This window comes from Carcharodon carcharias, chromosome 2, assembly GCF_017639515.1.
Source record: "Carcharodon carcharias isolate sCarCar2 chromosome 2, sCarCar2.pri, whole genome shotgun sequence".
Taxonomy (NCBI): Eukaryota; Metazoa; Chordata; class Chondrichthyes; order Lamniformes; family Lamnidae; genus Carcharodon; species Carcharodon carcharias.
In genome coordinates, this window is record NC_054468.1 from 237,901,067 (window position 1) to 237,915,088 (window position 14,022).

A 14,022-nucleotide genomic window follows, 5' to 3' on the forward strand; every position below is an offset into this window, starting at 1 on the left:
TAATGCCCGACTGAATGGTTCTTCCAAAACTGGTATGGGTATTAAAGGCGCTGGTTTGATTAAATGTTGAGGTTTACCTACTACCTGACATGTATGACATGTTCTACAAAATTGCACTACCTCCTTATGAAGTCTTGGCCAGGTAAAATGTCTGCTTATCAATGCTTGGGTTTTCTATATTCTTACATGTCCTGTCATGGGGATTTCTTATGCTCGTAATATCTCCTTACAATATTTGGGCAGTACCACTATCTGATAAACAACTGCCCATTCCTCATCCGCAGGTCTGTGAGGGTGTCTCCATTTCCTCATCAGAACTCCATTTGTAATGTAATAGCAATCGGGAACTCCTTCAGCCTCAGCTTCAGTGTGAGCTGACTGTGCTAACTTGTTTAACTCTGGATCTGCTTTCTGAGCCTCAATTAATGAAGACCTGCCAAATGCTTCCTTTGAATTATCTTCATCCTTAAAGAAAGTTTCAACTACTGTAACATCTGCTCATGGCATTAATTTGACCTCTGGTGATGGACTTTGTTTAGCCCTTGCTCTGTTCACTACACACGATGGAAAAATACCAGGAACTTGTTCTTGTAACTGCTCCGTCTCTTTAGCCTCTCAGACTTTCTGTAATTATGGGTGAAGCTATAACCTTCACTCCTGCCAAATCATTCCCCAGCAGCAAATCAATTCCACAAGTAATTTCTTACCCACTCCTACAACCACCAATCCAGACAACAAATCACACTCCAATTGTACTTTGTACAATGGACCTGAGATATACTCTCCACTTATCCCGTTTACCAATACCTTAACTTTCATTGAACTCTCTGGAGGGAAAACTAGGTCCTTCTCCAACAAGAGAGTTCGAGTAGCTCCTGTGTCCCTTAACATAGTTAAGGGTTTAGCTGCATCATTTTATGATAAAGGGGTTATCTTTTCCTTTAGATCTCTCATCTACCTTTTTTCTCCTCACCTGCATTGACAGCAGTGTTTACCTCCAGACCCTTATTTGTAATTAAAGCTATAATTTGACCCGTGGCATTTTCTTTTTGAGTTCCCTTTTCGGACTCACTGTTACAAACTCCAGTAAGCCCCACGGGCTTCCCTTGAAACTTCCAGCATTCTGAACGAATGTGTCCCACTTTATTACAATGGAAACACTTAGGCCTTCAAGTTTCACCTCCACCTTCAGTACCTTCCCTCCAGGTCTGGGGAGGAGGTGTTAAGGTATTCCCAGTTATCCATTCTTTACCCTGTCTACTTACTTTCCTTTCACTCTCCCACTTTGTATATTTTTCAGATTTATGGGGGTGATGGAAAAAAGGTTTATTTTTATGGATTAGTCATAATCGGCAGCCATTACTGCTGCCTGTCTAGCAGTTGCAACCCTTTGTTCTTCAACATGGCTTCTTATTACAGAAGGTAGGGAATTTTTAAATTCTTCCAAGAGAATTGTATCTCTGAGAACTCCATAAGTAGTTTCGACACCTAATGCTTGTATCCACCTGTCAAAACTACATTGTTTAACCTTTCAAATGTAAGTTTGCCCAGTCTGTTTCCTTAAATTTCAAAACTTTTGTCTGTGTGCTTCAGGGACCAACTTACATACATTCAAAATGGCCTTTTTCACCATGTCATAATCCCTAGAAACCTCCTCTGACAGTGAAGCATAAATCTCTTGTGCTCTACCTGTCAATTTGCTCTGCATGGGCAATGTCCAGTTTTCCTTTGGCCAGTTCACCTGTTTAGCTACCTTCTCAAATGAAACAAAGAATGTTTCAACATCCCTTTCCTCAAATTTTAGAAGAAAGAGCTTGTACACATTTAAACATCTCCCCACTGGGCTCTGATCAGGAAATATACCCTTCCTCGCCTACTGGGGTCTCTTTTTTAAGTGTCAGGATTTTAAGCTGGAATTCTCTCTCTTTTTCTCTTTCCTCTTTTTTCTAATTCCCTTCCTTGTTTTCTTTCTCTCTCCTGTCTTTTGCCTGTTCCCTTTGAAAATCAGGTTTTCACACTTCTATTTCTCTTACTTTTTTTGCTGCCTCTCGTTCCAATTTTTTTATTACAACTGAATTTGAGCCAATTCCAATGGAGAACTCATTCCTTCCAATTTCAAATGCTGCGCCATCTCTTCGATTATCTCTGCCTTCCTAGCTTTGGCAGTCAATCCTACTCTTAATTTACTTGCCAATTTGATTAACCTGGCTTTTGTGATCCTTTGTAAAATTGTCAGGGACATTTCTTCCAAAATCAGGAAAGCTTTAACAATTTCCAGCCCCATCTTATTTTTCACAGAACAAACCTCTGGTGTTTCCTTTTAGCTTTTATTACTTACTAAATCTACACCCAAATCGTCGTTGTCTTTTATTCCAAAATATCTTTGTCGAGTCCCCAAACTTTGTCACGACTCCCTGGGGACAGTGCACTATGCAATCAGCCCCATTTTGCTCCGAACTGCGACAAATGTGAAAAGTTTGACCAAACCACCAGATTGCCCCAATTCTACCCAACTGTTTAATTTAGGTTCACAGAATACGAGCACCACGTTTGTAAACCTCATAAATAAATAACTGTTTATTGAACAAACTGTCGTCAATCAGTGGCAAAAGAAAGAAATATGAACTGCTTATTTCTAACACCATAACTTAAACTTTACCCCCTTCTTTAATTCCTATACACACATATACACACATACACACACCCACACGCATGACACATAAAACACACACACATGACACATAAAACACACAAAACATGGATTTGAAGGGTGGGATAGAACAGTTCAATAGCACCAATCTGGAGTACAAGATTAGTTGATTTTGACAGTTCTTGTACGATGACTTGAGGTGGTCTTCCAGCACTTTCAGTATTTAGTTCACTGGTTGAGCACTTGCCTTTCAATGTCTCTAATAGTGATTTTCCCCTTTGCCTCTTGACAGGGGTTTTCAGAGAGAGAGCAGGTTATAGAGATTTGAGGAGAAAAAAAGCCAGCTAGCTATTATTGTGGAATTACTGGAAGTTTCTACACACAGGAGAAAGAGGTTTTAGGTCTTGTTCCTTTCAGGCTAGGAGCTATTCTGCGGTCCTGCTCTTCATGCAAATCATGGTCGCCCGTTCAGGAGCCAATTAAAATATTGTTGTCAGGCAGTTCCCTTGGTCCAAGACTCCTTTTTGGCACCATCCTGTCTTTCATGGCACACTCTGTTCCAGGGCTGCAACATTGTATATCTCTCTCATCCTGTTCCAGTGGACATGTCTTTCAACCTCTTCAAAGGAAGATGGTAGTGGTTGTTCGACATTAATCATCTCAGTTCCAGGACATCACTACAGGAGTTCCTCTAGTGTCCTCGGCCCAACCATCTTCAGCTTTTTCCTTCCATCATAAGGTCAGAAATGGGGATGTTCGCTGATGATTGCACAATATTCAGCAGCATTAGCAACTTGTCAGCTACTGAAACAGTACATGTCAAAATGCAGTAAGACCTGGACAATATCCAGGTTTGGGCTGACAAGTGAAAGTAATATTCATGCCACACAAATACCAGGCGATGACCATCACCAACAAGAGAGAATCTACTTATCACCCCTTGACATTCAATGGCATTACCATGGCTGAATCCTCCACTATCAACATCCTGGGGGTTACCATTGACCAGAAACTGAACTAGACTAGCCACATAAATACTGTGGCTACAAGAGCAGATCAGAAGCTAGAAATGAGTAAGTAACTCATCTCCTGTCTCCCTAAAGCATGTCCACCATCCATGTGGTACAATTCCGGATTGCGATGGAATACTCCCTACTTGCCGGGATGAGTGCAGCTCCGACAACACTCAAGAAGCTTGATGCCATCCAGGACAAAGCAGCCTCTTTGATTGGCACCCCATCCACAAACATTCACTCCTTCCACCACCGACACACAGTAGCAGCATTTTGTACCATCTACAAGATGCACTGCAGGAACTCACCAAGGCACCTTAGAAAGCACCTTCCAAATCTACGACTGTTATCATCTAAAAAGATAAGGGCAGCAGATGCATGGGAACACCACCACCCAGAAGTTCCCCTCCAAGCCACATGCCATTCTGATTTGGAAATATATCACCGTTCCTTCACTGTTGCTGGATCAAAATCCTGGAACTCCCTCCCTAACAGCACTGTGGGTGTACCTACACCACGTGGACTGCAGCGGTTCAAGAAGGCAGCTCACCACCACCTTCTCAAGGGCAATTAGGGATGAGCAATAAGTGCTGACCTCGCCAGTGAAGCCCACATCCCATGAATGAAAAAAAAAGTGTATGAGATGGATTTATGGAGCAGTATATTGAAGAACCAGCTAGTGCTCAAGCTATTTTAGATTTAGCATTATGTAATGAGAAAGGGCTGATTAATAACCTTGCTATAGAAGAGCCTTTCGGAAATAGTGACAATAATATGACAGAATTTTGCATTAAGTATGTAAGTAATACAGTTCATTCTGAAACTAGGGTCTTAAATCTGAACAAAAGAAGCTGAGGGACAAGTTGGTATGGTGGATTGGGTAAACACACTAAAACATTGGATGGTAGACAGAGAATGGCTAATATTTAAAGAATTATAACATGGTCTATAACAAATATACATTCCTCTAAGACACAAAAATCCAACAGGAAAGGTGAATCCAACTATGGCTAACAAAAAAATTTCAAGATTGCATTAGATAAAAGGAAGTGTTAGAATCAGATGTTGGCTAAAAGGAAAGTGGCTAAACAATAGGCTGCCTTCAAAGAGATAGTATTGCAACAATATCAAGGTACATTCCTTTGAAGGGGAAAGGTAGGACAAATAAATCTAGAACACCCTGGATGATGAGAGAGATAGAAGTGATGATGAAAAGGAAGAAGTACACATATGACAGATGTCAGGTAGAAAATACAATGGAGAATCAGGCTGAATATAGAAGGACCAGAGGAGAAATGAAAAACTATTCAGAAAAGCAAGGAGGGAGCATGAAAAGAGGCTGGCAGTGAACATAAAATGGGAGAGATACTAAATGAGTACTTCTCATCAGTATTCACCAAAGAGAAGGACTTTTATGTTCACTGCCAGCCTCTTTTCATGCTCCCTCCTTGCTCTTCTGAATAGCTTTTCATTTCTCCTCTGGTCCTTCTATATTCAGCCTGATTCTCCATTGTATTTTCTACCTGACATCTGTCATATGTGTACTTCTTCCTTTTCATCATCACTTCTATCTCTCTCATCATCCAAGGTGTTCTAGATTTATTTGTCCTACCTTTCCCCTTCAAGGGAATGTACCTTGATATTGTTGCAATACTATCTGTCTAGGGAAGAGTGTGTAGATAGCCTGGATCATATTGAGATCAAAAAAGAGGTGTTAGGCGTCTTGAAGAATATTAAGGTGGATAAGTCCCCAGGGCCAGATGGGATCTACCCCAGAGTACTGAGGAAGGCAAGGGAGGAGATTGCTGGGGCCTTGACAGAAATCTTTGTATCCTCACTGGCTACAGGTGAGGTCCCAGAGGACTGGAGAATGGCCAATGTTGTTCCATTGTTTCAGAAGGGTAGCAAGGATAATCCAGGAAATTACAGGCCGGTGAGCCTTATGTCAGTGGTAGGGAAATTGTTGGAGAAGATTCTTCATGACAGGATTTACTACCATTTGGAAGCAAATGGGCGTATTAGTGAGAGGCAGCATGGTTTTGTGAAGGGGAGGTCATGTCTCACTAACTTGATCGAGTTTTTCGAGGAAGTGACAAAGATGATCGATGATGGAAGGGCAGTGGATGTTATCTACATGGATTTTAATAAGGCCTTTGACAAGGTCCCTCATGGCAGACTGGTACAGAAAGTAAAGTCACACGGGATTAGAGGTGTTCTGACAAGATGGATACAGAATTGGCTTGATCATAGAAGACAGAGGGTAGCAGTGGAAGGGTGTTTTTCTGAATGGAGAGCTGTGACTAGTGGTGTTCCGCAGGTGGGTAAGGTAGTCAGGAAGGCATATGGTATACTTGCCTTCATCGGCAGGGGTATTGAGTATAAAAGCTGGGAAGTCATGCTGCACACATACGCGGAGTCCTTCCCCATTCTTTCCCCTCCCCCAGTCACCCATGTCCTTTCCCCCATCACAGTGAACCCACTTGGCGTCACCTTCCACCTCCCCACCGTTACCCTACAGCCCGAACCCTTTTCTTTCAGGAATGTCCTGGTGAACGTGCACTTTCCCCATCTTCCTGAAAATCCCACCCCCATTAACACTGACCTCCCCAACCTCCTCCTTCCAAGCCTCTGTATCTGCGTTTGCCTCTGTGTCCCCACCAACCACCCTCGCCATTCCTTCTACTGGTACCATATCAGCCTCATCTTTGCACCGTACCACCCTCCCTCTGCCACTTCTCACACTCACCATTCCACCCTAGCACATCCACCCTGAGTTTGCTCCCCAGGAGGCAGTCATTGGTCCCACAGAGCCTTCCTTTGCACGTTCATCTGGACATTCAAACCCCCTTACTCCTTCCTCCACCCTTACTCCTTCCTCCACCCTTACTCCTTCCTCTACCCTTACTCCCTCCTCCCCCCATACTCCCTATCTGTACGCCCTCCTCCCCCCTGGACACCATCACCCCTCTGATCCCTGCTGCTCCCCCCACCCCCCCAGATACCACCCACCTCCAAACTCCCTCCTTCCCCCGGACACCTTTCCGAATCCCTTCCTTACACCTTCCTCCTCCCTTACCCTTACCTCCTCACTTGCGCCACTCTCCCACATTACACCCTCCTTCTCTTGCACTCCCTCCTTCCCCTGGACACTGGACACCCACCTTCCCCCTCCGAACCTCACCTCCCCAAAATCTTCACTTCCCCCCAACTTCACCCCCCCCAACACCGCCCCCCCCCCCCCCCCCCCCCACCCCCCGCCTCCCCCCACCAACCCCTTCACCACCCGGCTGCCAACCTCACTGCCATATTCCACCCCGCCTGAATCTTCAGTGAAGCTGAAGCTGCTGCTTGGAGAGCTCCCACCTTCCGAGAGCTGCTTCATGGTGAAGACATGTTCATGAGAATGCACCCTGCATGCGATGCATGTGCTCCTCCAGGGTCTGGTAGCTGCAGGGCTCCAGCATCTTCCTCTCCTTGGATGTATGTAACCTGAGCAAGGCCCTAAAGACAAGGCCTGAGTTTTGCACACCATGCTTGTTTAGACGTGTTCTGGGCTGGGGTGTTTTCCTGCAAACATAAAGGTAAATCGGACGTGGGGAACGATTCTGGTCAAGCCTTACTTTGCATCCCGTTAGCAGGGTGCAAACCTGGTTCGTGCTGGATTCCAGCAGGATTTGCGATCCACCATGTGGACACCATTAGATGATCCCACTGTGATATCATGCTGGCATGAAACCGCTTTCTGACCCTCCCACTGAATTTCCCCTCCCCCCCATAACACCCACTGTCAACGGGAATGGAAAATTCTGGCCTGAGTGTTTTCCCTGAGAATGCACATAGGATACATATCAGCTAAAATCACAAATACTTGGTGTTAATTAGTCCTTGCTTACCGCATTCATACTTCAATGCAATTTTTCTTGACTGCTTTCTGTTTGATGATGCATTTTATTAGTACAGAGAGATCTGAGTAACTTTATAATATCTGTTCCTCCTGTTGCAGAAAATGCTGGCTGAGGAAATCACGTATGAAACCCTGAAGAAAGCAATAGGTAAGGTCCAGGAGCTCTCATTAAAACCAGCAGTAGATAAGATCCAATTGTTCCCATTGAGGACAAGATGTTATTCTGATGAGACCATATGATATGGTTAATGCACAACCTGTGGCTTGGCAAAACCACCTGATGTGATGTACGCATGACTTGAGTTCCTCCCAATCCTAAGTGTGAATGTCAATTTGAAATGTCCAAATGAAGATTACCTGTTATCCCAGACCATCATGGTAAACAGTTTCGGTGGCTGCTGATTACCTCTTGGTTAATTTAATTAATTAAATAATTAATAATAATGGACAAAAAAAGCCAGTCTCAGTAATGCTGAACATAAAACTGCTGAATTGTTGTAACAACCCGAAGGTTCACTAATGTCCTTTAGGGAAGGAAATCTGTCCCCCTTACCCAGTCAGGCCTACATGTGATTCCAGATTCCAAATTGCCTTGTATTATATTGTAAGATGTGATTGTAGTTCCAAAACTGAAACTGACCTGGCCATATAAATACTGTGGCTACCAGACTCAGTCAGAGGCTAGGAATCCTGCAATGAGTAACTCACCTCCTGACTCCCCAAAGCCATCTGCAAGTCAGGAACATGATGGAAGAGAATCTAAACATCACCCCTTGACATTCAATGGCATTAGCATCACTGAATCTCCCACTAGCTGGGTAAGAAACAAAAAACTGTGGATGCTGGAAATCCATGAGGACTCAAAACGTCAACTCTTTTCTTCTCCGCCGATGCTGCCAGACCTGCTGAGTTTTTCCAGGTAATTCTGCTTTTCTCTCCCACTACCTGGGGTTAACAGAAACTGAACTGGACTAGCCATATAAAGACTGTGGCTACAAGAGCAGGTCAGAAGTCAGAGTAACTTTTATTCATTTGATGTGGGCATTTTGCCCTTGTTCAGAGGTAACCACATTGCTGTGGGTCTGGAGTCACTTGTAAGACCAGGCCAGGATGGTAGCTTTCCTTCCCTTAAGGGCATTAGTGAACCAGATGGTTTTATGATTTTTTGTGAATTCAAGTTTCACCATCTGCTGTCGTGAGATTTGAACCCAGGTCCCCAGAGCATTACCCTGGGTCTCTGGGGACAGCCCAGTGACAATACCACTATGCCACCGCCTCCTGACTCCCCAAAGCCTGTCCACCATCTACAAGGTACAAGTCAGGAATGTGATGGAATACTCCCCCATTGCCTGGATGAGTGCAGCTCCCACACTCAAGAAGCTCAACACCATCCAGGATAAAGCAGCCCCGCTTGATTGGCATTCCTTCCACAAAAATTCACTGCCTCCGCCAATGATGCACAGTAGCAGCAGTGTGTGTACCATCTACAAGGTGCACTGTAGGAACTCACCAAGGCTCCTTAGACAGCACCTTCCAAACCCACAACCACGACCATCTAGAAGGATAAGGGCAGCAGATAGATGGGAACACCACCACCTGGAAGTTCCCCTTCAAGTCAGACACCATCCTGACTTGGAAATATATCACTGTTCCTTCACTGTCACTGGGCCAAAATCCTGGAACTCCCTCCCTAACAGCACTGTGGGTGTATCTACAACACATAGACTGCAGCGGTTCAAGAAGACAGTTCACCACCACCTTCTCAAAGGCAATTAGGGATGGGCAATAAATGCTGGCCCAGCTAATGATGCCCACATCCCTCGAATGAATAAAAAAAGAGTGCTGCTCAACTGGGAAAGCCATGGCTGTAGAGGGCTGACTTGGTCTCTGATGATCCACCCAGCTATATCCTTTCTGTGAGTCCCTTAAAGTTAAGGCATGGAGGCATCTCCCTGGGATGGGAGCATGCACTTTAATGGTGGTGTGCTGTTAGTTACAGCTAAGCTGTTCATTAAAAAGTACAGTCCTTTACTGTTCATGTACATCTGGACATTCATCCAAGGCCAAGTAACTCTGACTCATTGGCCCTCAGGAAATCCTGCCTCCTAAAATTCTAGGATGCTGCCATTTTTGTGCTATTTGATCATGGAGAAGCAGTGAAATCTTCAGGTGGATAAAGCAATATGTTTGTCAGCAGCTTAGAGCATCTGTACCCAGCTGTTTAGCTGATGTTGAATCTGTGTGTGTGAAACAGTTAAAAATGCAAAAGCTGAGCTCTTCCAGCTAATTACTACCTTATGATTAGCTCCTGATGTCATTTTGGAACTGAGGCAGAAATGATGGAGAATTATTTAAACAATATCATACCCCCTTGAATACAAGCATGCGTTAAAGTAGTTGAGGCTCTTGTCATCTGTGTGCAATGATGCAGATAATCTGGGCTGGTGCCAAAGTGAGACATCCTGTAACACTTCCAACCTCTGTTGGACAGAAAATCTAGGCCTTCAACTCTGTTCAGATTGATGAAAGCCATAGAAAATCTACAAAAAGGATGAGCACAATATGTCTTTTCCTTTGTGAGTGTACCTAATTCAGTGAGGCTATGCTTCCAGTTGAACAATCACTCAATTGCAGTAAATTTCACAGGTGTATGTCACTGCCTGCTCTGAAAGTGTCTGTGTTGGTCAGTAGATGGTGGTGCCATGGAGGAGCAGGAGAGAGAGAGACGACGACAGGTGGTGGAAAAGTTTCAGAAAGCTCCATTTGAAGAGATAGCAGCCCATTGTGGAGCAAGGGTAAGAACATGCAGTTTGTAAGAGTGTGTGAAGAGATTTACAAATCACAACATCCTTCAAACAAGAGAAAGTCTATGATAGTACATGCAGGGTAGTTTGCGTAGAATGACACTGTATGGATGTGGGCTGAGGAAAATGAACAAAGTCATTTGGGGCTCAAGCAATTCATCTCTAAAAGATAACTTAAAGGTGAATAAATGAGCATGATTCACCACAAGAGGGTTGGAACATAAGCAAGGAATTTCTGGCCAACTCAACTGGGAGACAAAGAAATGCCTAAGAGTTTACAACACAGAAACAGGCTATTCAGCCTAATTAATCCATGTCAACCTAGACCCTCCACATGAGGAAATAAGTAGAATCAGTTACTCGCCCAGTTCCCACATCCCTCCAAGTCGCTTTTCCTCCATCCCCCTCTCCAATCTAATCTTGAATGTTGACATTGTTTCTCCTTCAACCACAAGACCTGGAAATGAAACCCAAAGCCTCACAATGCTCCACGTGAAGAAGCTTCTCCTGTTCCCTCTTCTAAATGTCTTACATTTAGTCTGGTGTCTACGGTCCTAGAGCTTCAACAACTAGAAACAATCGGCTTCTTTCTAACCTGTAATTTTCACATGCCTGGATCATATTGTCCTGGAACCTGTATTGCATTGTTCGAACAAAAATAGATTCAGTTGCTAAAAGCTTTCTTCACATTTGCATTTCTTCATGCCTGGTAACACCCTAGTGATACTGTGTTGTACCCTCTCTAAAGTGTCAATATCTTCCCTAGAGTATGCAGCACAGTGCTATAAACAGTATCTAGAGTGTACAGCACAGTGCTACAAACAGTATCTAGGGTGTGCAGCACAGTGCTATAAACAGTATATAGAGTGTGCAGCACAGTGCTAAAAACAGTATCTAGAGTGTGCAGCACCGTACTATAAACAGTATCTAGGGTGTGCAGCACAGTGCTATAAACAGTATATAGAGTGTGCAGCACAGTGCTATAAACAGTATCTAGGGTGTGCAGCACAGTGCTACAAACAGTATCTAGGGTGTGCAGCACAGTGCTACAAACAGTATCTAGGGTGTGAAGCACAGTGCTATAAACAGTATATAGGGTGTGCAGCACAGTACTATAAACAGTATCTAGAATGTGCAGCACAGTGCTACAAACAGTATCTAGAGTGTGCAGCACCGTGCTACAAACAGTATCTAAGGTGTGCAGCACAGTGCTACAAACAGTATCTAGGGTATGCTGCACAGTGCTACAAAGAGTATCTAGAGTGTGCAGCACAGTACTATAAACAGTATCTAGAGTGTGCAGCACAGTGCTATAAACAGTATATAGGGTGTGCAGCACAGTACTATAAACAGTATCTAGATTGTGCAGCACAGTGCTACAAACAGTATCTAGAGTGTGCAGCACAGTGCTATAAACAGTATATAGGGCGTGCAGCACAGTACTATAAACAGTAACTAGGGTGTGCTGCACAGTGCTATAAACAGTATCTAGGGTATGCAGCACAGTGCTACAAAGAGTATGTAGGGTGTGCAGCACAGTACTATAAACAGTATCTAGAGTGTGCAGCACAGTACTATAAACAGTATCTAGAGTGTGCAGCACAGTGCTATAAACAGTATATAGGGTGTGCAGCACAGTACTATAAACAGTATCTAGAGTGTGCAGCACAGTACTACAAACAGTATCTAGAGTGTGCAGCACAGTGCTATAAACAGTATATAGGGTGTGCAGCACAGTACTATAAACAGTATCTAGGGTGTGCAGCACAGTGCTATAAACAGTATATAGAGTGTGCAGCACAGTGCTACAAACAGTATCTAGGGTGTGAAGCACAGTGCTATAAACAGTATATAGGGTGTGCAGCACAGTACTATAAACAGTATCTAGAATGTGCAGCACAGTGCTCTAAACAGTATATAGAGTGTGCAGCACAGTGCTACAAACAGTATCTAGAGTGTGCAGCACCGTGCTACAAACAGTATCTAAGGTGTGCAGCACAGTGCTACAAACAGTATCTAGGATATGCTGCACAGTGCTACAAAGAGTATCTAGAGTGTGCAGCACAGTACGATAAACAGTATCTAGAGTGTGCAGCACAGTGCTATAAACAGTATATAGGGTGTGCAGCACAGTGCTATAAACAGTATCTAGGGTGTGCAGCACAGTGCTATAAACAGTATCTAGAGTGTGCAGCACAGTGCTACAAAGAGTATCTAGAGTGTGCAGCACAGTGCTATAAACAGTATCTAGAGTGTGCAGCACAGTACTACAAACAGTATCTAGAGTGTGCAGCACAGTGCTATAAACAGTATCTAGAGTGTGCAGCACAGTACTATAAACAGTATCTAGGGTGTGCAGCACAGTGCTATAAACAGTATCTAGAGTGTGCAGCACAGTGCTACAAACAGTATCTAGGGTGTGCAGCACAGTGCTATAAACAGTATATAGGGTGTGCAGCACAGTACTATAAACAGTATCTAGAGTGTGCAGCACAGTGCTCTAAACAGTATCTAGAGTGTGCAGCACAGTGCTACAAACAGTATCTAGAGTGTGCAGCACAGTGCTACAAACAGTATCTAGAGTGTGCAGCACAGTGCTACAAACAGTATCTAGGGTATGCTGCACAGTGCTACAAAGAGTATCTAGAGTGTGCAGCACAGTACTATAAACAGTATCTAGAGTGTGCAGCACAGTGCTATAAACAGTATATAGGGTGTGCAGCACAGTACTATAAACAGTATCTAGATTGTGCAGCACAGTGCTACAAACAGTATCTAGAGTGTGCAGCGCAGTGCTATAAACAGTATATAGGGTGTGCAGCACAGTACTATAAACAGTAACTAGGGTGTGCTGCACAGTGCTATAAACAGTATCTAGAGTGTGCAGCACAGTGCTACAAAGTGTATCTAGGTTGTGCAGCACAGTACTATAAACAGTATCTAGAGTGTGCAGCACAGTACCAGAAACAGTATCTAGAGTGTGCAGCACAGTGCTATAAACAGTATCTACGGTGTGCAGCACAGTACTATAAACAGTATCTAGAGTGTGCAGCACACTTCTATAAACAGTATCTAGAGTGTGCAGCACAGTGCTATAAACAGTATATAGAGTGTGCAGCACAGTGCTATAAACAGTATCTAGAGTGTGCAGCACAGTGCTATAAACAGTATCTAGAGTGTGCAGCACAGTGCTATAAACAGTATCTAGAGTGTGCAGCACAGTGCTACAAACAGTATCTAGAGTGTGCAGCACAGTGCTATAAACAGTATCTAGAGTGTGCAGCACAGTGCTATAAACAGTATCTAGAGTGTGCAGCACAGTGCTATAAACAGTATCTAGAGTGTGCAGCACAGTGCTATAAACAGTATCTAGAGTGTGCAGCACAGTGCTATAAACAGTATCTAGAGTGTGCAGCACAGTGCTATAAACGGTATCTAGAGTGTGCAGCACAGTGCTATAAACAGTATCTAGAGTGTGCAGCACCGTGCTCTAAACGGTATCTAGAGTGTGCAGGACAGTGCTATAAACAGTATCTAGAGTGTGCAGCACAGTGCTACAAACAGTATCTAAGGTGTGCAGCACAGTGCTATAAACAGTATCTAGAGTGTGCAGCACAGTGCTACAAACAGTATCTAGGGTGTGCAGCACAG

The 14,022-nt window shown here is 43.8% G+C and overlaps 1 protein-coding gene across 1 annotated transcript in view; it reads left to right on the top strand.

The window, feature by feature from the left end:
- Positions 1–14,022, top strand: part of LOC121271008 (protein EFR3 homolog B-like) — a 250,589-nt gene that overhangs the window by 147,528 nt on the left and 89,039 nt on the right. Inside the window, exons 20-21 of the mRNA XM_041176694.1 lie at positions 7,667–7,715; positions 10,256–10,362. Of these exons, the coding sequence (XP_041032628.1) occupies positions 7,667–7,715; positions 10,256–10,362 (156 nt within the window). The remainder of the gene's footprint in view (positions 1–7,666; positions 7,716–10,255; positions 10,363–14,022) is intronic.